The 24,690-nt window shown below is 37.0% G+C and overlaps 4 protein-coding genes and 1 long non-coding RNA gene across 5 annotated transcripts; 3 read left to right on the top strand and 2 right to left on the bottom strand.

Annotated features, from left to right (window-relative positions):
- Window positions 1-708: 708 nt before the first annotated feature.
- Window positions 709-3,658, top strand: LOC125218259 (mitochondrial uncoupling protein 1). The gene is made up of 9 exons (XM_048119895.1): window positions 709-1,010; window positions 1,490-1,702; window positions 1,788-1,866; window positions 2,037-2,170; window positions 2,265-2,363; window positions 2,473-2,577; window positions 2,732-2,806; window positions 3,193-3,279; window positions 3,377-3,658. The coding sequence occupies exons 1-9, from the start codon at window positions 927-929 to the stop codon at window positions 3,410-3,412; spliced, it is 912 nt and encodes a 303-aa protein (XP_047975852.1). The 5' UTR covers window positions 709-926; the 3' UTR covers window positions 3,413-3,658.
- A 400-nt stretch (window positions 3,659-4,058) lies between these two features.
- Window positions 4,059-6,794, bottom strand: LOC125223096 (ataxin-3 homolog). Its single transcript, XM_048126069.1, has 2 exons — window positions 6,429-6,794; window positions 4,059-4,789 (listed from the first exon to the last, which is right to left on the bottom strand). The coding sequence occupies exons 1-2, from the start codon at window positions 6,690-6,692 to the stop codon at window positions 4,175-4,177; spliced, it is 879 nt and encodes a 292-aa protein (XP_047982026.1). The 5' UTR covers window positions 6,693-6,794; the 3' UTR covers window positions 4,059-4,174.
- A 4,889-nt stretch (window positions 6,795-11,683) lies between these two features.
- LOC125221379 lies at window positions 11,684-17,364 on the top strand. Its single transcript, XM_048123497.1, has 9 exons — window positions 11,684-11,840; window positions 12,491-13,137; window positions 13,330-13,431; window positions 13,511-13,666; window positions 13,745-13,897; window positions 13,997-15,592; window positions 15,657-15,932; window positions 16,022-16,567; window positions 16,878-17,364. Exons 1-9 carry the CDS (start codon window positions 11,684-11,686, stop codon window positions 17,220-17,222), a joined length of 3,978 nt encoding a protein of 1,325 aa, XP_047979454.1. The 3' UTR covers window positions 17,223-17,364.
- Window positions 17,365-17,714: 350 nt separating this feature from the next.
- Window positions 17,715-18,641, bottom strand: LOC125224485. The gene is made up of 2 exons (XR_007176879.1): window positions 18,524-18,641; window positions 17,715-18,335 (listed from the first exon to the last, which is right to left on the bottom strand). It is a non-coding gene; the product is annotated as an uncharacterized LOC125224485 (long non-coding RNA).
- Window positions 18,642-19,005: 364 nt separating this feature from the next.
- Window positions 19,006-24,162, top strand: LOC125222188 (acetyl-coenzyme A carboxylase carboxyl transferase subunit alpha, chloroplastic). Its single transcript, XM_048124680.1, has 12 exons — window positions 19,006-19,288; window positions 19,935-20,280; window positions 20,592-20,666; window positions 20,877-20,984; window positions 21,130-21,290; window positions 21,470-21,584; window positions 21,670-21,824; window positions 21,976-22,027; window positions 22,112-22,180; window positions 22,512-22,589; window positions 22,668-23,763; window positions 23,856-24,162. Exons 2-11 carry the CDS (start codon window positions 19,939-19,941, stop codon window positions 23,760-23,762), a joined length of 2,250 nt encoding a protein of 749 aa, XP_047980637.1. The 5' UTR covers window positions 19,006-19,288; window positions 19,935-19,938; the 3' UTR covers window position 23,763; window positions 23,856-24,162.
- Window positions 24,163-24,690: the final 528 nt, after the last annotated feature.

Raw genomic sequence — 24,690 nt, 5'->3', positions numbered from 1 at the left:
AAGAGTGAGTATAAACAAGATGACATTGTATTACTATTATTTATAAATTTTAAACTTTATATATCATTATAAAATAGGGATATTGACACCTAATATCACGAAACTTTCAAAAAGTTGGGTTTTTCCCACGAACTTTAAAGTTGACAAATAATATCATAAACTTTATCCCGGGTTTGTTTTTTTCCACGAATGAAAAAATTCATGTTATTTTAATAGATTGAAGAACAATTTTGGAGGGTGTGCTTCAAGAAAAACTATCTTCAAAGATTGAAAAACTTGAAGATCTCAAAATTGTTGTCGAGAAATTACGAAAAAAAATCCGTATTATAATATTATTTGTGAGAATTTTTTTATTCGTGGGAAAAAATAAACCCGGGATAAAGTTCGTGATATTATTTACCAATTTTAAAGTTTGTGGAAAAAATCCAACTTTTTGAAGGTTTCGTGATATTAGATGTCAGTATTCCTATAAAATAAGATTTGAAATACTTATTTTGTTTTAAAGGTGTAATTACCAAAAATAAGAAGGGTGGAATATTAATCAGTGAATGTGATTGCACTGGAAAAAGCTATATTTATCAATATGACATAACATTAACAATATTTTGGGTGAAAATTTGAATTACCAAAAATAAGAATAGTGGAATATTAAAAAGTGAGTGTGATAGCACTGTAAAAGGCAATAAATTCCGAAATAAATATGGAGGTGACGACTGACAATGGAAGCAGAGGCTCACCAATTTGCATTCCCTAATTCGCGATTCGCTGCCTCTCCTTCGCTTTTCCCGAGATTCTTCTTTGGCAGTTACGCATCGGGCGCATTTTTGCTTTAATCTCTCTATCTCCGCCGCCAGCTATCACTTTTCACCATCTTCGGCCGTGTGATAAGAATTTCTGTTCCGTTTGAGGTTTATTGCTGTTCGGAGATGGTGGGGCACGGCACAGCCAAATCGGACATCTCGTTCGCTGGAACCTTTGCCAGTAGCGCTTTTGCGGCTTGCTTCGCTGAGGTATACACCTTTTTTTTTGTTCCTTTTTTTTTGCTGGTGTGATTCGGTGCGGTGTTGTTGGTTGTTTGATCTGATTGTCTTCCTGAGCTGTTGATTTTAGGAAATCGCTTTTTTAGGCTTCAATGTGTTTGCGATCTTCTGTTTGTAGTGGATTAAATTGAGTTTGAATGTTGAAGTTGCTTAGGTCGATGTGATTAGCTGTTGAATTGTTTGATCCGTAATTTTAGTATTGGATGATTGTATAATGCTCGAAGATTTTTTGAATTTTTTGGATGGATTATTTTTGTATCGAGTTTGATGTCAGTGGATTTAAGATTTTGATTTAAAATTGATGTTTTTCTTATGCCTGGTTGATTTTATACTCAAATTTGTTGACTTGAGTGCTGTGTTCATTTGTGTTTAAGCTAATTTATCTTAGAGAGGCAATAAATTTGGCCACTGATATTTGTGTTTGAGCTAATTTATCTGTCTGTGAATAGATTTGTACTATTCCATTGGACACTGCCAAGGTCCGGCTTCAACTGCAAAAGAAAGCTGTGGCGGGGGAGGCTTTGCCGAAATATAAGGGAATGCTAGGAACTGTAGGAACTATTGCAAGAGAAGAGGGGTTAGCTTCTCTGTGGAAGGGAATTGTGCCGGGTCTGCATCGTCAGTTCTTGTTTGGAGGTCTAAGGATTGGCTTGTACGAACCTGTACGTTTTTCCTTGAGTTTTGTATTAATTTTGCTTTATCTGCTTCGATTTTTTTTTTTTTTACTTTTGTGCCTATGTTTGACAGGTTAGGAACTTATATGTTGGGAAAGATCATGTTGGGGATGTGCCATTATCAAAGAAAATACTTGCTGGTATTACAACAGGTGAGAACACACTGCAGATGATATTCCATTTTTTGTTATGCGTTTCGTTTATAGTTTCAACATATAAAGTGGAGTATTTTTATCCTGTTAAATGCTTTATTGTGGATGCTCATGGTCTTGGATTAATATTTGCTTTTGAAATATTAACTGAAAGTTTCAAACATTATCAGGCGCCTTAGGTATAATGATTGCCAATCCTACTGATCTTGTTAAAGTACGACTTCAGTCTGAGGGAAAGCTGCCTCCTGGTGTCCCTAGGCGTTACTCTGGAGCTGTCAGTGCATATTCTACGATCGTGAAACAGGTTACAATCACTAAATCCATGTCTTTGTACCTGCTCCCTGCAAAATCCATATCCAACTTGGTGCCTCATGGTTATACTGTTGTTGAAAATATAGGAAGGAGTTAAAGCTTTGTGGACTGGACTTGGACCCAACGTTGCCCGCAATGCTATCATAAATGCTGCTGAATTAGCCAGTTATGATCAAGTGAAGGAGGTATTTTCATACTTAATCATCTTCCTGTTTAACATTTTATCATCTTTAGCTACAAACCGGTTGGTGTCTTGCGTTGTTGACTTGTTGTCTAATTTTGTATTTTTTACAGACAATTCTGAAAATCCCAGGTTTCACAGACAATGTTGTCACCCATATTCTTTCTGGTTTAGGAGCTGGATTCTTTGCAGTTTGCATCGGCTCTCCCGTTGACGTGGTAACTTAATACACCTGTTTAATATAACATTTTGTACTATTGCAGAGATTATTTGATTGCTTCTCTCCTGGAAGGAGAACTATCCGTGGTAAAGAGCTTTTTTGCATCTTGAGTGAGGCCTGCTAATTGTGACTCAACTGGCTTTCTCTGATAGGTGAAGTCTAGAATGATGGGAGATTCTTCATACAAAAGCACATTGGACTGCTTTGTCAAGACTCTGAAGAATGATGTAAGTTCATTTTCTTAACCACCAAAAGTGTTGCTAATAGTCCATGGATTGAGGATTATTTGGTTAGCTCAAGAATGAATCAGCCATTTCCTGCCATTCATATAGTTGTCTTAGATTTGTCATTGTCCACTGCCTTTTAAATGTTCACAGCCTAAATTGACTTAGAAACCTTCTTAAGTCAGTTGTCTCTGAAATCTGAATAGATTTTTATGACCTTACTTCTCTTTGTCAAATCTCCACATATTTCCCATGGTTTTACTTTCTATACTCTCGAAGAAGAGATATCTGCAGTTTCAACTGATATACATGAAATGGAATAGTATTTGCTTGCATGCTACTAGCTGTTTGATAAATCGATCCATTGTAATCAATGTTATGATCCACAGGGACCTTTGGCATTCTACAAAGGCTTCATCCCCAACTTTGGACGGCTCGGATCATGGAATGTATTGATGTTTTTGACATTGGAGCAGGTAAATACTGCATCAATATGACCTTGTGACTTGTGAGCATCTGCAACATATATAATGCATACATTAAACTAATTCCCTGCTAATTGTTTGATTTCAGGCTAAAAAGTTCGTCAGAAGTTTGGAGTCGTCTTAAAAGCCAGAGAAACTAGAGAGGTGAGAGAGCCATCAGATGCTTCAAGCGCCATTCTTTTCAATAAATGAGACTGAACTACTCACTGGGAAAGAGTTGGAATGCACAACTCTTGTCTCAATTCATTTCTGACTGTCATAAAAATTAAGTTGGATGAAACTTCTTGAGAACTCTCTTGGCCTCTCTCTTCTTCAATATCCTGTACTAATTCTTAAAAAATTATTATTCCATTCTCTAGAGTTTAGTTTATGAATTACGTGCCCGAAATAAATGTGTTGACACATTCATTGTTTATGTAAAAGTCTACAAGATTATTACATTCGCAAGCTTGTGAACATTTATTTATGGATTACAAGAACTAGATGATAAAATTATTGTCTTAATATACGAGTATTTGTTTAAAAATCAAATTTCACTCACTAATATGATGTCATAAACAAAAAATAATTGTTCATTCGTAATGAAAAACTGATAGTGATATGCTAGGAAACCATGAATTAATTATTGAAAATGTTCAGCAATGATAAAAACAGTAACCGTTATAGACTTGTACCATTTCGTCATAAGCAATCACTCAAAATTTTAGCAAAAAAAGCTAATGAATTATTTTTGAAAATGTTTATGGCATGTTAGTCTCCAGCCAGCCACAAAGAATATAATCAAACATATATTGATTGTTTTGATAGATAAAGTTTCTACAGTTCCCTTTAAAACAAACATAGAATGCACGCAAGACATTCAACAATGATGAGGATCTCGCCTCTCTCATTCTTCCTTCTTTTCCTCACTGATCTTGTTCTCATTTTCCGAGGAGCCTGGTTGCGTTTCACTAGCAGTAGTCGCTGCTGCTGGCTGAGAGGATTCCATCAGGCTGGCAGCTATTGCAGCTTTCAAATCCTCATCTTCATCATCAAATAACATTTGTCCATCATCATACTGAATGTAGGGATCAGAGAGCTGCTGCTGCTGCTGCTGCTGCTGACCAACTCCCTTCTGTGTTCTTGATGCAATGTTGCACGATTTGGTAATCCTCTCTGCGTCTTCGGGTAAAAGCCACTGCCCGAACCCGTTGGAGGCCTCAGAGGATGCAACGGACCACTCCTTTGGGAAATTTCCTCTCACCAGAAAAATGCTCCACCCGGAGTCCTTCAGTGAGTCAAGGTAGGCTGAAAGGTAAAACTTCGAGAGGTGCTCTGGCGCTGGATAGAGGCTGTCGAAATTGTACCACTCGCCGTTAACTTTCCTGATACAGAACCAATGGTCCTGCAAGTGACAGATAAAGGCATTTTCCTTCTCTGGGTCAATCTGAGCTGGCTCCGCAGCAGGGCTATCGAGGGGGATGACTTGCAAATCCCACACTTCCAAAGCTTTTTGTAGAACCTACAAGCAGAGAAGGCCATATACACAAAGAAAGTAATCATTATATTTGCAATTCTTGTACATAACTTATATACTACTCCCTCCGTCCCGCTTAAGATGACACGTTTTCCTTTTTAGTTTGTCCTAACTAAGATGACACATTTCCTTTTTTAGTAACTTTCTCTCTCCAATTAATACACTCAACCACTTTTTCTCACTCCTATTAAAATATCCATCTTTCTTCATCTTTCTACTTTAATACCTACACTCACCTTCTCTCTCTCCAATTAAACACTTTAACCAATAACTCCTAAAATACCGTGCCGGCTAAGCAATGTGTCATCTTAGCCGGGACGGAGGGAGTACTATCTTGCTTTTGAAAATTGGCTAGGACAAATAAGCAATTCTAGCATCTATGAACAAAAAAATATTCTATACAAGTCTAAAGCCTAAAGTTATTTGGTTGGCTCCTTATCTATCTTCTTGGGGTCTAAGGTCAGATATTCTAGTTTGGCATGAAAGAAACATTCACTTATGGTTCATTGCTGGCAACACTTTTGTAACTGATTGTTTGAAACAATGGACAGTTTAAATTTATAACTAAGTACAAAGCAGAAAACAAATCAGGCAGCTGGCTAAGAACGTGGGTAGCGCATATACCAAATCCAGGGCGTTATATTTACTAGTCAGCAAATCATTTACATAAGATCAGCTACAAGGGCGTACCACTCAACTCTATATCTTCATCACTCTCGTAATTAAAGAATAAAGATACAAACAAACAAAATGTGCATAGAAAGTGACATAAAAAACGCCACATCCCACTAGAAAAGTGGATTTCCAAATTAGAAATGGAAACTATAACAGCTAAAGTGCCAAATATCACCCCAGATTGTCATAATCACTCATCTAAAGATTAAAACAAGATTAGAGTTCCAAATACTACTGTCCCATTATTAACTTAAAGCTTATTCATCATCACAAGAGTGTACCATTCAATTCTATCTCTTCATCACTCTAGGAGATTAAAGAAAGAAAGAACAAACAAAAAGTGACGTAGAAAACGTGACATTGCACTACAAATGTGGTTTTCCAAATTAGCAACCTTAACAATTAGAGTGCCAAATATCACCCGAGCTTGTCATAATTAGTCATATGAAACAAGCGACACGTGTATGAAACTGAAAAACGGAGCATACGTGGTCAGAACGGGAAGCTGCAATTCCACAGCTTCATTAATGAAAATGGCTTTTTTAAATAAATCTCATAACCCCATTTCAAAAAGAATGAATAAAATGTAGAAGTTCCTAAAACATCAGCATTACCTAAAAAACAGTAGGATAGTGCAAATTAAGTAGAACTATAATCTCACAAGATAGGAGGATAGAAACCCTATAACTCAAAATTAGATAAACAATCTATACAGGCAAACAAGGAAAGCATTTCACATCGTGCTAATTGTTCGGTTCAATAAACAATCTCAGCTAAAACCTTCATATATCACCCAATATAAAATTACGAATCAGAAGCTAAAAAAATCCAATCTTTAACCTAAAACCGATCAAAAGTAAATTGAATTTCTTCTCCCGCAAAGAGAATAACGTGTTTTCGCCCAATCAAAAACAGAAATATGCAGATTCGAAGTTTGGAGAAATCAGACCTGGATGCTGAAGTCACCATCGAGAGAGACGTTGTGAGAGAGCTCAGGGACAAAATCTCCGGTGACGGAGGAGCCGAGCATCATCTGGCGCTCCGTGCGATCCAGATCGGATGCCAAGGCCGCCAAATCGAACTCCGAGAAGAAAGGGCCCTGCAGCACCGTGTTCACGCAATGCACCGCGCACAGCTTCGACTCTTGTACCTCGTGGTACAACAATCCTCCATTGCTGGCCCCTCCCCCTCCGACTTCTGCGTTGCTACTCATCTTCTCTCTCTCTAAATCTCCAATTTCCGTTTCGAACCTATAAAGATATTGCGGCGATGGAGTTCAGTTTCCATTTTATTTTGAATCGTGGCAAACATGGAAGGTGACACAAATGATACCATACCCTAACTTATGCTCTTGTAAATGTGACTAATATTAACCACAAAAAAAAAAAATTATATTAATTGTACATATAATTGCCACTAAAGTTACAATCTTTGGTTTCTGTTTGTGTTTGTGCTCTTCATCCATCATTTCCAGCTTTTCCCTTTCTGAATTTTTATGGGATTTCTTGAATTGTAATGAAGGCGGCTATCATCCATCGAGCTCGTTTGAAAAATGAATTAAGGGAACAAATAGAAATGTTTTGCAATTTGTGATTTTAAGAAATGTAGAGATGCATCGTAAAAAATTAAAAAATGAAGATCCCCGACTGGAATAGTCGTTCACTTAATATGATTTTTCTAAAGATGAATGTTCTTTCACGTCTCTAAATGTTTTGTACTTACGAAATTGAAGACAAAATAATAACGATAAATTAAAGTAATAGTACCCACTCAACCACTACTTTGGTAACTGACTAACTCGCGTGCATAACATTGTAACCTCCATGCACAATGTATAACAGCGGTAGCACATTCCTTCATTAAATATTTCTATATCGTTGCACACCCTTGAAAATGATATTGTCTTCAAGGTTGGTTCAACAATAAATGTCCCCCGAAGTTCTATAGATCAACATCCTTCAATCCTACGATCTTGATGACGTGTGGACATCACTGAGTTGGCTGGTTTCATCATCGTCGTCCCCAACTAAATCTTGTAAAGTCTCATGTGGACATCGATAAATTGTTCCAAACTTTAATATGCACTTGAAACAAGTCCTTGCATTGACGTGTTTTCAAAACTCTTCATTGACCATTCTGTAGAATGATCGAGGGTCATGAAGTATTGAAGAGAGTTGTACCTTATTATGTTCGCAAATAGTTTGCATCTAGGTTGCTGCCAGGTGTGCTTCTTGTCGTTCGTAGGATGGAACTCAGGTTGGTGTGATGCCATCAACAAATCAACCTATGGGTGTACATAGAGGAGTCGAGAAAGTTAATTATTTTTCTCATTTGGACTACATGTGAATATCTTACGATATTTTGATTTTTTATTTTGTAACCGTAAACAAGGTTTTAGTCCCCCAAAGAAACAAATTATTGTTGATTTGTTAGCTCGATAAGTTGCGTTAGTCTATTCTCAAAAGTTGCAACGTACTCATCCAAAGACCCATCCTCCGTATTGGCACATAATGCTTCATATTCGTTCAAAGCGAAGCTCGTTTCAAACCGCTTGTGGAGTTCACGTGCAAAGTTCTCCCAATTAATCAATGGCACCATATGCACGTCATAAAAGAGTTGACATCTTTAGAAAAGTTAAACCAACACATTTCAGAATTCAGAAAATATCTAAATTACAATGACTCACACAAAATATTACTCCATCTATCTCCCAATAATTATTCATTTTGGTCCAACACGGGTAATAAGAAATGTAAAGGAAAGTGAGTTGAAAAATTACCATTTATGGTAGTTAAAGCGGACAATTAACGGAGAGGACAAAAATGACAAAAGTGGATAATTAATGGAAGACGGAGGAAGTAATTTGATTGAAGTTATCCGACAATGATATATTAGAAAATCTGAAAGCATACGCATTAATATTAAAAAAGAAACTTTACATGGGATATGTATTTACGTGCAATGAGTTGTGATCAATTGCTAACTAGGAGTAATTAGCAATTTCAAATTAAGAGTAAATCTTAGTAATTAGATTATAGTAAAATATAGTGGTTCAAATAATGTCAAGTGGAATATAATTTAAATTAAAAAATTACTAAATAAACTTAAAGGGTATTAATGTCAATTCTTATTATATAGTAGTAAAAACTAACCACTTTCCCTTTCCTCAAAATCATTTTAAAACTTTAAATTTACGTGACTCGTTATATTGGTTGCAGCGCGTTGGCGGGGAAGGTGACGAGCCAGCGCCCCTCTCCCCATGTGGCGCGCTGGCATTTGGGCGTGCCGCCCAATCGCCGACCCGCAAATAGACATCGTTTTTTCGCGATTTAATATTATTACTCCCTTCATCCCTTAAAAATAGAAATTCTTTCATTTTTGGTTCGTCCCCTATAAATAGATACTTTCATTTTCAGGAAATTTCTTTCTCTCTAGTGAGGTGGGACCCGTTTTCCATTAACACACTTTTCTTTCTATCTATCTCTTTTTTTACCAATTTTGCATTAAAATCCATATTGTTTCAAAAGTTTCTATTTTTAAGGAACAAAGAGAGTATTATTTAAAAACAAATCAGAGATTCGAGATTTTTTTTAATTAAATATTTATAAAATTGGTAGTTTTTTAAAAATATTTTATTTTTTAATTCTTCCTCACTTACCTATAAATAACCTCATTTCATCACTTCATTTTTCACTCACGAACACTTTCTTCCCGTATGATGCAAATCCAATTACAATTACACCTTGATGGGATTCAGTTCTTGAGGGCTCAATTGGGTCTCCCCCTGTTTAGACAATGACGCCAGCGTCTCAGGATGATCCGCAGTTGCCGACAGAGTAATTTTGAATGATTTTAATTGTGTATTTTTTTTTATTTTCTAGTATTTTAATTATATACTTTTTTTATTTTCTGGGATTTTAATTATGTTTGTTTTAAATTATGCATTTTTAATTTTTAAGATTTTAATTGGTAACTTTTCAGTTTTTTAATGAAATTTTTTTGATTAAACATTTATTTTTATTAGTTGCATTTAAATTAAAGAACATAAGTAGTACTATGATCCATGAATAGTGAAAGGAGAGATTGATAAAAGATAGAGGGGTTGGAGGTTTTGTTTCTTAATTATGAATTAAGTAAAAAAGTAGTATTGTAGAGCCCATTAATAATGAAAAATAGAGATGAATAATGGATGAATAAGAGATACGATTGTGAATGACCGGGGGCATATTAGTTAAAAATAAATACTCATAGATACTTAGCTGAGGAATAATATCCGGGAAGTGGGTATAAAAACTTTAAATCTAAACACTTACTATACTAATTTACGACAATAGCTGTAAAATAAGTTGAGATGCTATATTTATAGATGACGGTGCAGGAGTGTCAACGATGCTCGGATGTGGGTAGAATAGCATAATCTTCTTGATAAACATCGGCGGCTACACCTCGAAGCAGTGATTCACGACGGGCCGTATAATGTGATCAAGAATTGGAACTATACCGGTTTGGTTGATGCAATCTGCAATGGCAAAGGCAAATGTTGGACTACGAAGGTTGGATGTGAGGAATAACTGATTGAAGCCATTGATAGTGCCATGAGAGCCAATAAAGATTGCTTGTGTTTCATTGAGGTGATGATTCACAAGGATATGATACAAGCAAAGAACTTCTGCAAATGAGTACCATTTGTTCGGCAGCTAATAGTCGCCCATCCAACACACCCTAAAGATCTAATTGACTCCTACGTCCAAACTAATTACTAGTAATACGTATATAGTGGAATATTGTCACTTATGTGAGCATTATTGGCGAACATCTTCCTCATTTAGGATATGTTAACGTTATTTATCTTATTTTATACATTTATTTTAATTTTAATACATCGTAAGTAATTATTGAGGTCATTAATTTTACCAATTAAATAATAATATAAAATCAATTTATTTATTTTCTCAACTTTAGATAAATGAATAAAAGAACAAACTGAACCTTATTTTTATTAATTTATAAAAGTAATGTTGCCAATAATAATTTATATAGTGAATCAAACTATATTTATTAAAAACAATGAGAATATTGAGTAAGCGACATTAATATTCACGGATTGTGTTCATAATATAAGTCACAAAACATGTATAAGAGTTAACTAGATTGCATTTTTCAAAACTCAATCAATTGTGAGTGGTGAATTTAATGTATGTGGAATATGTATAAATTCGGGTGTAAATTTGTGAAATAAAAAAAATGAACTTTTTGTAAATTTGAATTCATGACCATAAATTTATACTCCTATAATAAGATAATGAATCCACCATATGAATTACTACTTAAATTATTACTTGTATATTATATATAATTCAACAAATTTACTAAAAAGTAATAAGACGTACCTATAATTTATCATTTAACTCAATAGTTACCTAGCAATAATTTATCAGAAATGCGACTATTTAATTTAAATGAGCTCAATCAATTTGTTGTTAATATAGTTGTCAACTGCTCCACAATGAAAATAATCAAAGAATAAATCCTACCTAAGTATCACCTAACTCATAATGTGACAACTGACTCATATGCGTGTTGATAAAAATTTCCAAAATAATAATAATAATAACAATAATAATAATATTAATAGTCCAGGTTGATAAAATTGAAGATACACTAATGCACTAGACTTATAATCAAATTAGAGTGAATTACATAAATGGTACCTGATCTTTCACTTTCGCACGAAAACGGTACCTGATCTTTATTTTATATCGTTTATGGTATCTATTAATCACAATTTCGGTACCTAGCATAAATTTCGCCCCAAATTACCCCGTAAGGACAAATTAGGTAGATGGGGGTAATTTTGGAAATAAAAAATGTCTGATTTTTGCAGATATTCAGGGTGTCAGGAGCGAATTTCTGAAGATTTGATGCAAAGTGTTAGGAGCGAATTTTTGATGATTTGATCTCATGCACAGTAACATTATTTTTGTCTTATGTTTTACTTCAATGGATGGTTGACACGTCAACAATTTCATTTTCACTAAACATCCTTCCACCATGCCACTTCATCTCACTTTCTCACTCTCTCACTTAAAACCTCCACCGTTTCATCTACCACTCTCACTCTACCTCCCTTCCACTCAATCTGACGTCCGGCCGACTGAAGAAATCGACCGTCGGTGTTGTGCTATTGACGTTAAACGGTGAGAAATGCCCCCCAAGAAAAGAGGGCGGGCGTCGTCTTCAAAATCGAAAGCTTCTAGCTCCGGGGTTGGCTATGAAGCTCCTCATATAATAGATGTAGACGAGGAGACGTGGGACATCCGTGGTCGTGGACAGAATATATTCAACCCGAAAAATGAATACGGTGAGTTTTTTTGGTTTCATTGCTCGATTTTGCAGTAATCTTAAATTCAACAGTCATAGTAAATATTTGTTTCCCCTTCGGCATTGGTGTTGGCAACAAAGTTAAAGGAGGGCAAAAAAAAAGTTTAGTCCGTAGCTGCAATTGTAAGTGAACAACTATTTTTCTATATCTATATACATATGACTGATTTTTTTGTTATTCTTAAACGGCTTTTTTTTTTTGGTGAGTCTTAAACGGTTTTTTAATTGTTGTTTCTTTTGCTTTTTTGCACCATGAATTTAGCTAATGCTCCAATGTTTGTTTCATCCGCATTTCTTGGGCACTGCGAATTTTTTTTTTTGCACCATGGATTTATGAATGCAAAAAGTTGTCATTTTTTCTTATTTTTCATAGAATCTTGAGCATTTCATGTTTCTGCAATCTGCATTTGGTGATCATATTATTACCCTATATATCAAGAAATCAGTACCGTAGTCATGTGGTTAGAGTAACACATACACATTTTACGTTATTCAAGTTTATTTTATTTTTTATATATAATTCATTGATGAAGGAATGTAGTGGCATCGCCAGCTGCAATTTTTTTTCCATTGAATTGGGGTATTACTTGATTTGTTTGTTAATGATTTTTTACATTCATTGTCACTCAGCTGGAAGGCCTGATAGGTTTAGTTTGGCCGTTCACCATGGGGGTATATTTGTTGGCGAAGAATATGTAGGGGGTATGTTGAATTATGTGGATAATTGTACTATCCGGCAATTCGAATTGTTGGACTTGTCATCCATTGTGCTTAAATTAGGTTATCGCAGAGAATACATTTGTGAGTTCTACTACTGCCATCCTTCCCACAATCAAGCATGTCATGGCACTAAAGTTGGTCATCCTCTCGAACCACTTATTGATGAGGAACACTTGAAGAGATTCAAAAAGTTGGCTAACAAACTAGAGAGAATTGTGCATGTTTATGTTTTGGAGATCACCGAAGTTGAAGCGAGAGCCCGAAAGCATAAGGACCAAGAGGCATATATGAAGGATTATTTCAGTCCTAAGTCGAAGGGTGTAGTGATAGAGGAAATCGACGAGCCCCCTCTGGTTGTGTCGAAACAGAAGCCGCTGAAGAAGGCGAAGGTCAATCCTGGAATACCTTTGCTTGAGTGGTATGAGCAGGATGTAGAGTTCGAAGACTATTTAGTGAGTAGTTTGGCTAAAGCACGTGAAGAATGGAGAAAGAAAGAGGTAGATGAATCAAGAATTTTGAAATTTTTGATGGATGAATTTAGTGCAACTGTGGAACAGGTACTTGAATTTAGGGTACTGCATGTGTTATTATTTTGAACCTAAACTGAAATTTATTTTTTGGGTACTGCATGTGTTATTATTTTTTCGCACTTAAACTGAAATTTATTTTTTGGGTACTGCATGTGTTATTATTTTTGAACTTAAACTGAAATTTATTTTAACTGTCTCTTCTTTTGCATTTTTTTGTAGTTGAGAGATGATCGGCCAACCTTACAGCCCGAAGCAACACTAGTTGATACACCTTCATCTGTGCAAGTTGAGGAGCAAGCCCCACAAGAAACAGTAGTTAAAGTAGTTGATGTTCAGCCAACTGCATTTGATTTTTTTTTTTGAATTTAAGGTGTACTAACTTCATTTGAATTTTTTGTAGCATCGTGTGGCAGCGCATAGAGTAGAGAAAATTACTGATGTTCCATTTGAACCTGCACAGCCGCAACCATATGTGCAAGTTGAGGAGCAAGTTCTACAGGAATCATTTGTTCAGCCTGCATTTGAGGAGCAAGCCCTACAAGAAACCGTAGTTGAAGTAGTTGATGTTCAGCCAACTGCCTTTAAATTTTTTTTGAATTTAGGGTGTACTAACTTCATTTAAATTTTTTTGTAGCATCGTGTGGCAGCGCATAGAGTAGAGAAAATTACTGATGTTCCATTTGAACCTGCACAGTCACAACCAAATGTACAAGTTGAGGAGCAAGTCCTACAGGAATCATTTGTGCAAATTCAACCAGCCCCACAGACTGAAACAGTTGGTTATAAAGTGGGTATCGTATTTAATATTATGAAATTAGTGGTTACTAGGAGTTGATGAGTGTACTAACATTAGGTATCTACTGTGTTGTTACGTTATGTGGTATAGCCTGTTGAAGTATCATCCGATGCACCAGGCAGTGGAGTGGAAAGTTGCTTGGGAACCGAGAATGAAGTGTATAGACCCGATTTGAATAATTTGTGTAATTTGTGTGAACCACATGAGTATTCGTTCATTGATAACTTGGTAGAAAATTGGGAAAATTGGGAGCAATACCTTGAAAATTGGGTTGAAGGTGGAGCAGGGCAACAGATGAAGGAGAATGTTGGCGGAGTTGATGTTCAAGCTTCGCAAAACTTGGCCGATGCAGCTCCTCTAGATGATAACTTGGGCGGGGGCAGACCCCAAGTTGAAGAGGAAAACCTAGCTGCAGCAGGGGAGAACATAGTGGGATTAGAAGCCCAGACGCCTCAAAGTTGGGAAGATTGCCCTCTACACAACGAGGGTAGTGATGAAGATTCAGACGATGATGTTGTCCAGGTCATATCTGTCAACAACATGTGTAGAGACGAGCAGCTCTTTTCTTCGTACTTCGAGGAGCTAGTCCGGGCAAGTACTGATGTTGAAGTAGATACTTCTGCAAACCCAAGCGGTCCCTTAATAGCATCTGGTTCGAATGCCTCCAAAACCACGAGGAAGAGATCATTCTCAGCAAAAATTACTAAAAGGAAGGATGATGGGTGGCAGCTGGCAGAAGAAGCCGACATGCTTAATGATTTGGCGAATACCGATCTACATGACACAACTGATCTTGAAGAAGGTAGGCGTAGGACCAATATTCGTTGTCGCACATTCACTCTCACTGATGGCTTGCCGGACTGGAGTGTTGGGGATGTGTTCGGTGATAGAGAGTACATTAGGGAGACACTCCGACAGTATTCAGTGTTGTCGAAGAGGGATATCCACATCAAGGTCAATAACAGGAAAAGGTTAAGAGCCGTGTGCCTTGGACGTGGCTGTCAGTGGTTCGTTTACTTCAGGAAGAATCCCATTCATAACATGACAGACTATGTTGTACAGACGATGAATAGAAGACATTCGCTCACTTGCTCCAGGGTACAGAATAATCGATGGATCACGTCGAAGTGGTTAGGGCAACGGTTCATAGAAAAGATCAAAGCGAACCCTCACATTCCACTGACAGCTATTCGACAATGTGTAGATGAGCAATTCGGATCAACTATCAGCAGAATGAAGGCAAATCGGGCTAAAGAAACGGCACTGCAAGGCATCTATGGAAAGATTGGGGATCAGTACAAGAGACTTTTTTACTACAAGGAGGAGTTATTGAGGACGCATCCTGGATCAACTGTCCACATACACTACGATGATGAAAGAACGAGCTCGAGCTCTGGCCCTCGGTTCCGTAGGATTTATATTTGTTTAGGGCCATTGAAGGTTGGATGGAAACGCTTTTGTCGACCAATAATCTTCCTTGACGCATGTTTCTTGCGTGGGATGTACAAGGGTCAGCTCTTCACCGCTATCGGCATCGATCCCAACAATGGATGGTGGCCAATAGCTTGGGCAGTTGCCGAGACCGAAAGCTACGAGCAATGGCATTGGTTTCTGGATTTCCTAGACGAGGATCTGGATATATCGGCTAATCCTCCTAGATATGTTTTTATGTCGGACCAACAAAAGGTACAACATTTTCTATTGTATATGAAGTATAAATTTTGTATTTATTTCAATTTACTTTATGCAGGGCTTGGGTATGGTAATTGGTGAAAAATATCCACAAAGCGAACACCGATTTTGCGTACAACATATGTACAACAACTACAAGAAGCGCTTCTCCGGAGACATATTGAAGAAGAGGATGTGGGGGATTTCATCTAGCACAACGGTCGTGGAGTTTGACCAAAATATGGATGCAATGCAAGTGTTCAACACAAATGCACACCAGTATCTGACTAGAGTTGCCCCGAAGGAGAAATGGATTAAGGCCTTCTTCTCTGAGCACACTCTTTGTGATACACAGGTAACCTACTAACTGCAAGTACAGTACAAGGTATTCCTTTATATTGACTTCACATTGTCAATTATTTTAATACGTGACACGTCGTGTAGCTCAACAACATGTGTGAGACGTTTAACTCAAAGATTGTTCTTGCTCGAGAGAAGCCAATAATAACCATGCTGGAGGAGATTCGAACACAGCAGCTGGAGCGCATACAGATCAGAGGTCAGTGGGTGAAGAACTATGATTTCCCGGTACCTCCTGTGATCAAGGAGATTATTGATAAAGCAGCCGCAGAGTCGACCTCGTGGAGATCGTTGTGGAACGGTGAGCATGAATACCAAGTCACTGGCCCTTATGGTCAGTTTGTGGTGAATTTGCAAACAAAGAAATGCACGTGTAGGCTTTGGCAACTCAGAGGTATCCCATGTGTGCATGCGGCAGCCTCCATTTTGAAGATCGGCGATTCCATCACAGATTATGTGTCTGAGTATTACTCACGGATCCGCATGACTGCCCTCTACGAGCATGTCTTGTATCCTATCAACGGGATGGAAAATTGGCCTAGATCGTCGGAAGTTGGTTTCGAGTTGGTTCCCCCTAACACAAAAAGGCAACGTGGCCGCCCACGCAAGGTTAGAAGAGAACAAAATCAGGTATGAGCACTAAGTTACCATAATACAGATACATCTTTGTAGTAATTAAATTAATTAGAAATAAGTGCATGCTTTCTATCCTCTTGCAAATAAGTGAAATCCAAACAAGTTTTGCAATATTATACTCCTATAGCCTTTAACTGATGCCACATCATTGTGATATTCTCACATCTGATTCCACTTTTTTCCAATTTTAAATGAAAGCAAAATCAGTTGATACATTTAATTTGATAAGTAGGTACTTATGTTATGCTACAAAAATCAGGTAATGCCACTAAGTTACCATAATTTTGCTTGTTGGGAAACACAGGTACAATATCGTGAGAATGGGGTCGAAGAACTTATGCGGTCAACCTTGATCACGTGCAGTCGATGCGGTCAGATAGGGCACAACAGGAGAACCTGTCAAAACGACCCTCGACCACCGACACCGACTAGTCAAAGGAGTGGAGCATCTTCTAGCCAGCCGCAATCTGGTGCGGGGCCATCTTCAAGTCGATCAACTGCCGCACCGCGGGTTGCTCCGGCCAGACAAGCACCAGCAGCTGGGAGAGGGCAGCCTACTCGGGGGACAGCAGGAGCGGCAGGTCCACCTCGTCCAATAAGCGTCACCAGGAGGGCTCAGAGGTGTGGCCGTCGCAGAAACGCAGATTAAACTTGTGGGTGTCATTGTGGGATTTTGTTGTGGTGTTGTGTTTCATTTTGTGAAAATCACGTGCAGTCTGCCTTGTTTTGTCATGAACTTTGAACTTTACGGACTTCGATTGAAGCCTAGCATTTCAGGTGGTTTTTGATTTTTTGGACATGGTATCCCCATGGGGATGGCAGACTGGTGATGATTTTTGTCAGGTTTATAGTGAATCTACGATCCAGCTTTCGTTTGTTGTAAGCATAACAATCTACAGTTTATGGTTATGAACTTTGCATAGATATTTTTGTCTTTCATGTTTGATATGTCTTACTTTTCGCAATCATTTTAGGGTGTTGAAATTTAATTCACGTTTTATTATCGCCAATAGTACCAAATATAATTCACATTTTATTATCACCATCAGTACTAAAATAATAACAAATGTAGTACCAAAATATTAACACACCAATAGACATTTTATTATCACCATTATACGAAAATAATAACAATGTAGTATCAAAATAATTAGTCGTAGTTTACTATTACCAAAATAATAACAAATGTAGTGCCAAAATAATAACAACTGCAGTACCAAAACCAATAGTACTAAATAATAACACCATTACTACCAAAATAATAACAAATGTAGTACCAAAATAATAACAAATGTAGTTGTCTTCCCCAAATCAACTGAACATAATTGTATTACACTAAGCTTCCAATAGACGGATCTAATTTACCAAACTAATAACCATAGCAGCAATTGCAACAACTAAAGAACAACAAGCAACACATACAAGAAAAAATTCTTTCCCTTTACATCCAGCTCCCACTGTCCGGCCACACTTTCGATCTTCACAACTTTGTGATTCAACTTCGTCAACGTCTTCTCGACGAATCTGCCCAACAGAATCCTTGTCCATCGACTTTGGATAACACCATTGAAAAAAATGACAACCCCCAACCTTACCTTTCTTCTCGCAAACGAAGTACAACATACCGTAAGATTCTCGTCGTGCGTCAGCCACTATTTTGAGACTTGCTCTTTGGCGACACCAACAATTTTCGTACTCAACTCTAAGCCAACGACACCCGTTTCTTCCTTCACCCGAGTAACTTTCGTAAGTACTTGACAACCTAGACATTGAAGAAACAAAGAAGAAAGAAGGAAATGAGAGAAGAAATAGACAAAAGGGGAGTTGAGTAAAATATATATATAAAAAGGGAAAAAAAAAAGTTTGATATGACTTGGTGCTAAAATTCAAATACAGTAGTGAGGCAATCTGCCACAATAATAATGACATCAATTGGAATTACAAACCTACCCTCTGGGACATGGATGTCATTCTGAATTGGAAAGGGGGTATTTTAGTGACGAGGTACCATAAACGATATAAAATAAAGATCAGGTACCGTTTTCGTGCGAAAGTGAAAGATCAGGTACCATTTATGTAATTCACTCTAAATTTATAAAGTTATGGACCAAACAAATTAGTTAAATCAACTTTTGAACTCAATTAAATGAAAGAGCAATCATATACACTTATAAGCTTTGATTCAATTGAGTAAACTCAATTTGATTTATCTAATATATTTTGTAATGAAACGATTTTGTTTTGATCTAGTTATATAGTTCATGAAAATTTAACCATTTGAATATGGCATTTACATTAAAAGCTTTTTAATCTACTATATATAAATTATAAAGTTTGAGGAAATGATTAGATAATTAATTTCAGTTTGAATGAAATTAGGTTATTTCTTGTAATGTCCGTTGCTAAAAAGAGAAAAAAAAAAAGAAAAAAAAAAGGAAAACGCAGCTAGATTTGGCAGGCATAGAAAACATCGAAAAAAAGGAGATGAATATGTATATGGGTGAAAAAACTGCATCGTTATTTTCAGTGTGAATCTGTGTGTGAATTAGCACAAAGCCAAAGCTCTCGCTGACGATTTGCCCTATGCTTCAGCTGTTCTAATACCATTTCCCCTTCTCTCTCCCTACCTCCCTCTATCTAAAGCGCAGGAGAGCTCACATCCGATACTCGAATCTCTTAATCGGATCTCTCCGATTGCTGCTGCATTCCATCTAGGTTTGTTTCTCGCCTGTTTTCTTTTTGTTTGGATTAGGTCATTTCCTGAAATGCTTGGATGAGCGCGTAATTTGGTGTTTGCGATTGTTTCTCGGAGTGTTTTCCTGTTTTAAATATACAGCTGAGTGCGAGAGGTACCAATCTATGACACAATATTTGTGTTTGTTGTTGAAAAAATAAGGTTGTTGAGGTGCAACTTTCTGATCCTGGATTCCTGGAGCTGGAGATCCGTCTGCTTTTAGCGTTGTTGATTTATTTTTTGTGCATAATTTTTTTGATTTTGTTTGATTTAGCTGCATTTTCCTATCCGTGTATTAATTTGATTTCGAGATGATTACTGAAGTATAGGTCGCTGTGTAAGCTTGGGACTGCAATTTAAGCTTAACTTTTATAAACTGAAAACTATCTGGTACGGTTGTGTTTGGTTCCATTGCTGCAGCTAATACCTTATATGATCTAAATCTTTAAGCCTTCAAACCTATGGGTTCTATGTGATTCATCAATCAGATTTGTTTGAAGTATTTAAATTGTTCATTTTTTGAATTTTGGTTGGTTGCTATTTGGCTCCATCAGTTCTTTTCTTAATACTTTTAGTATCTTTGTGAGTTTTTTATTGACTCACACCTAATTGTTTTTGTTGCACCAGAAACATGGCTAGCATGGCGCAATCTCCAGCGTTATTAGCTGGGAACTTGGCCTCGAAACCTACTGCTTCAGATCTTCTTGGGAGTTTGTGTAATGGCATTTGTGATGTACCCCTCAAGGCCCTTGGAAGATCCCGTCTTGGAGCAAGAAGAAGAGACTTTTCCATAGTGGCAAAGGTTAAGAAAGGGAAGAAGAATGAATATCCTTGGCCAGAAGATCCCGATCTCAGTGTGAAGGGTGGAGTGCTTAGCCACCTCTCACCTTTCAAGCCTTTGAAAGAGAAGCCAAAACCAGTGACTTTGGATTTTGAGAAACCTCTCATGGATTTGCAAAAGAAAATAGTTGATGTATGGCTCTTTTAATCCTCTATAGTACTCCTACTCCATCTACCCTGATTGTTTGATCATTCTATATTCAGTAGTAATTTATAAACGCACTGTAATGTGGTCCTGAAAATTAAAATATTTGAGTACTTGAACTTTTGGGAAATGCTTCATTGACGATTATGATAGCTGATTTGCCTGTAATCATCTATGTGTGCGTCCAACATAGACCAAATAATCACAATGAAGGGAGCATTAGTATTTTCTTCACATGAAACCTAGACACTGAAATTTTGATGTCTTGATTTGATCTTTTATTGCTTTTCTTGGTGTAGGTGCAAAAGATGGCAAATGAAACTGGTCTCGATTTCAGTGATCAGATTATCTCACTGGAGAACAAATACCATCAGGTTTAGCCTGTAGCATCTGGTGTCATTGCCATTTTCTGTTCAATCATGTTTCCACATAATGTTCCATCTTAAGCCACAATTGCATGCCTATCAACTTGTTATGATGAACAGTTTTGGGCCATTTTGAGATTTAGACTGCAATTCTGCGGGCTCTTATTATTTCCAATCAATGTCATTGGTAATTCATCTTATTTCCCACATTGATTGCAGGCTCTGAAAGACCTATACACGCATTTGACTCCTATACAACGTGTGAACATTGCAAGGCATCCGAACAGACCAACATTCCTTGATCATATCTTCAACATCACAGAGACGGTATGACAGCTATTCTGCACCAAGCCTCTAGTCTTTATATGCAATTCTGCATAAAATTATCTTAAATATAAAAGTGGGTAGTTCACACAAAATAAATAATGAAGGGTGATATGGATGCTTAATCTTATCATTTCCATGCGTATAGTTTGTGGAGCTCCATGGTGATCGAGCTGGATATGATGATCCTGCCATTGTCACCGGACTTGGTACAATTAACGGCAGAAGCTACATGTTCATGGGCCATCAGAAGGGCAGGAACACGAAAGAGAATATCCAAAGGAACTTTGGGATGCCCACTCCTCATGGGTATGCATATCGAATTTGGGAAGAGATTATTTTGTGCTATATCATGAGTTTTTTGCTTTGGAAGCTTGTGTAATGCTGTGTCAAACAATTGAGTTTCTATTTTCCAACATTTCAGTAAGATTTAAAATGAGGCAATAATTTTTGTATTAATTTCTAATGGTGGGATATTTTTTCAACAGCTATAGAAAGGCACTGCGGATGATGTACTATGCAGATCATCATGGATTTCCTATTGTCACTTTCATTGACACTCCCGGGGCATATGCTGATCTCAAGTCTGAGGAATTGGGCCAAGTATTGGACCACATCTCTATAGCGAAAATTTATTTTATTGTGAAATGAAGTATTGATTTGCTAATTTCTTACTCTTCATCAACAGGGAGAAGCCATTGCATTTAATTTGAGGACCATGTTTGGTTTGAAAGTACCAATTGTTTCAATTGTCATCGGTGAAGGAGGTTCGGGTGGAGCTCTGGCCATTGGTTGTGCTAACAAGCTTTTAATGCTTGAAAATGCAGTTTTCTATGTCGCCAGGTGCTTTGACTGCAGTTAATGCTTTTGTTATATCATTACATGCTTTTATGGCTTCTTCAGTTACTTTCGTCATGATAGTAATTTGCATATTCATTTAATCCTTGCTTAATTAATCTAATTCTGATCTGTCCTTTCCATTTCCATGCGACAGTCCTGAAGCATGTGCTGCCATCTTATGGAAGACAGCAAAAGCTTCTCCAAAGGTTGGTTCAAGAATGTCAGACCCGGTGTTCAAATAAGGAGTAGATTCCATGATTATAACATTATATGCTTCTGTTTCTTAACAGGCTGCTGAGAAGCTAAAAATTACAGCTACAGAGCTCATTAAGCTACAAATTTGTGATGGTGCCATCCCTGTAATATTTCCTCTTCCTTTGTTTTCTTTTGTAGTTCTTGTCCTTCAATTATTATTTCATTTCATGCTAATAACTAGAAAACATTTGATGAACTGCCAAGCCATCTATAATCCTGTTATTATCTTCTCGGAATTAACTAATTTTGGAAGATATAGAAAGGTCATATATATTCCACATACTGGAATTTGCATCATTTGCAGTTTGGTTTTAAATTAATCACATCAACTATCAAGCTAGGATTTCTTTGGTTTGATAAATTTAAAACCATATACTACTGATTTCTGCACATCTTTGTAATGCATTGCTAAGATCTTTGGCCCATTCCTTGTAGGAACCTCTTGGCGGTGGACATACGGATCCGCATTGGACTTCTCAACAAATTAAAGCTGCAATTATTGAATCAATGGATGTAAGTAGTTCATGATTCTTATCCATTCTAGTAGGTATGCTATACTCATAAGAAACCTCGGATGTTTGGTGTCTGCAGGAACTTGTGAAAATGGATACTGAAACTTTATTAAAGCATCGGGCTCAGAAGTTCCGTAAAATGGGTACACTTGAGGTTGGTGGGTTCCAAGAAGGAATCCCGGTTGATCCAATTAGAAAAGTCAACATGAAAAAGAAGGAAGATCCTATAGTCCCAATCAGCATGACTTCTGAATCAGAGTTGAGGGACGAGGTTGAAAAGCTGAAACATCAGGTATTGGAAGCTAGTAAGTCATCAGGAACAGCACGCCCACAGAGGGGTTTGAAAGAGATGATGGAAAAGTTGGAGATAGAGATCGACTATGAATACGATGAAGCTGTAAAAGCTCTGGGTATGGAGGAGAAGTTTTCGACCCTGAGAGAAGAAGCTGCAAAGGGGAGAAATCTACATGCTTTGGATGAAAAGATTGAACAGCTACAGGGTGAATTTGCCAAAAATCTCCCTTCTGCTCCCAATTACAACAGCCTGATATCGAAGATTGAAATGCTGAAAGAGTTATCCAAGTCCGGCACCAACAAAGATGAACTGAAAATCGAAATTAATAAGAGATTTGGTGAGTTCATGAATCGGCCTGATGTAAAACACAAGGTTGAGACGCTCAAGGCTGAAATCGCAAATTTAGGATTAGGAGCATCAGATCTCGATTCCAGTCCGGAGATAAAGGAGAAGGTCATGCGATTGAATGGAGAATTGGAGTCAGAATTTAAGACTGTTCTTAAATCCCTGGGGCTGCAGGTGGTTCCTAAAAACCAAGACGCCGCCTTGGAAAAGATAAATTCCTTCAATGAAGAAGTCCACATGATTATCGATGATGTTGTCAATTCATCAGATTTGAAAGAAAGGATCGAGCTGCTGAAGGCAGAGGTGGAGATACTTGGAAACTCACCAGACGAAGACTCTAAAGCTAAGATTCTATCTTTGGTTACCGAAATGAAGCAAGCTATCAAGGAGGCCATAGCTTTTCCAGAATTGAAAGAAAAGCACGAAAGACTCACAGCTGAGATATCAGAATCTTCAAATGGGAGTCTTAATCAAGAGGAAGAAGATTCCCAAATAAAAGTCAACCAGGACACCAATCACCGTACCTTCGTCTGATGTAAGTCTACATATCTTTATATTCACCACCATTGTTTCATCCCTAGCTACTAGCAATACGATGTTCGTGAAAATCTTTGTCGACTGATTCAGGCATCATTGAAGCTCATCAAGAATCAAGAAGCCACTTTCTTCGAGCACTCAATGCCATTGGCGAAGGTCATATGTTTCGGTTTTTCAGCTCTGCCGTTGTACTTTCATGGATTCGTCGTTTTTATCACCCCCGGATTATGGTCATTTTTAGTTTAATCTTATTGCTTGTTCCCCATTTTTAAGGAATAGATTATCTTTACTTTGAGTTACTGGGGAAATCAAGCATATTTAATGAGGTCTGTAATAGACTAATGTTGTCTTCAAAACCTTCAATAAATTTTATTAGGTCCACAGTTAATTAGTTATAGATTGCATTTTAAAATGGATCATTTTTCTTTCTTTTGGAATAATTTATTAGTTAGTTCGCTCATTTTATTTTCGAAATAATTTATTTTCGTGTAGCATGAAACGCACCTTGATTCTTATTATTATTTAGTTAAAATGAGAGGTGAAACATTGTCTACATTATCAAAAAATGTTATAGTACTACTAATTTTTTCTGACAACAACTATAAATTTATGGAATACGAATTGAGACACTCCAACCATACCTAGTATAATAGGTTGCGCCATATAGAATTATTTTATCAACAACTTAAATCATACCGTAGATGCCGAATTAGCACACCTTTAAAAAATGAAGGTGGTGTACCTAACAACTAAATATACTGCATTGTGCATATATTAAACATGATATATGCTTATATGGAAAAATTTATATTTATGAGAGCCGGTTGTTTGGTTTGATTAATTAGATTGAATTTCATAACTTAATCTTAAATGAATAATTATATGGTATTTAGTTATATCCATCCCATACAACTAAAATAATTTC

This window comes from Salvia hispanica, chromosome 4 (assembly GCF_023119035.1).
Source record: "Salvia hispanica cultivar TCC Black 2014 chromosome 4, UniMelb_Shisp_WGS_1.0, whole genome shotgun sequence".
In the NCBI taxonomy this organism is placed as follows: domain Eukaryota; kingdom Viridiplantae; phylum Streptophyta; class Magnoliopsida; order Lamiales; family Lamiaceae; genus Salvia; species Salvia hispanica.
The sequence above is the reverse complement of the archived record's forward strand: the minus strand, read 5'-3'. Positions and strand labels throughout refer to the sequence as shown.

Excerpts from the sequence above, each read along its gene's own strand:
- LOC125221379 (XM_048123497.1), top strand. The coding sequence starts at position 11,684 with ATGCCCCCCAAGAAAAGAGGGCGGGCGTCGTCTTCAAAATCGAAAGCT. Across the intron at positions 13,432-13,510 it reads CACAAGAAACAGTAGTTAAA|CATCGTGTGGCAGCGCATAG; the intron begins GTAGTTGATGTT and ends AATTTTTTGTAG. Across the intron at positions 15,593-15,656 it reads TTATGTCGGACCAACAAAAG|GGCTTGGGTATGGTAATTGG; the intron begins GTACAACATTTT and ends TACTTTATGCAG.
- LOC125222188 (XM_048124680.1), top strand. The coding sequence starts at position 19,939 with ATGGCTAGCATGGCGCAATCTCCAGCGTTATTAGCTGGGAACTTGGCC. Across the intron at positions 20,281-20,591 it reads TGCAAAAGAAAATAGTTGAT|GTGCAAAAGATGGCAAATGA; the intron begins GTATGGCTCTTT and ends TTCTTGGTGTAG. Across the intron at positions 22,028-22,111 it reads CAGCAAAAGCTTCTCCAAAG|GCTGCTGAGAAGCTAAAAAT; the intron begins GTTGGTTCAAGA and ends GTTTCTTAACAG.
- LOC125218259 (XM_048119895.1), top strand. The coding sequence starts at position 927 with ATGGTGGGGCACGGCACAGCCAAATCGGACATCTCGTTCGCTGGAACC. Across the intron at positions 2,171-2,264 it reads ATTCTACGATCGTGAAACAG|GAAGGAGTTAAAGCTTTGTG; the intron begins GTTACAATCACT and ends TTGAAAATATAG. Across the intron at positions 2,807-3,192 it reads TCAAGACTCTGAAGAATGAT|GGACCTTTGGCATTCTACAA; the intron begins GTAAGTTCATTT and ends TATGATCCACAG.
- LOC125223096 (XM_048126069.1), bottom strand. The coding sequence starts at position 6,692 with ATGAGTAGCAACGCAGAAGTCGGAGGGGGAGGGGCCAGCAATGGAGGA. Across the intron at positions 4,790-6,428 it reads ATGGTGACTTCAGCATCCAG|GTTCTACAAAAAGCTTTGGA; the intron begins GTCTGATTTCTC and ends CTCTGCTTGTAG.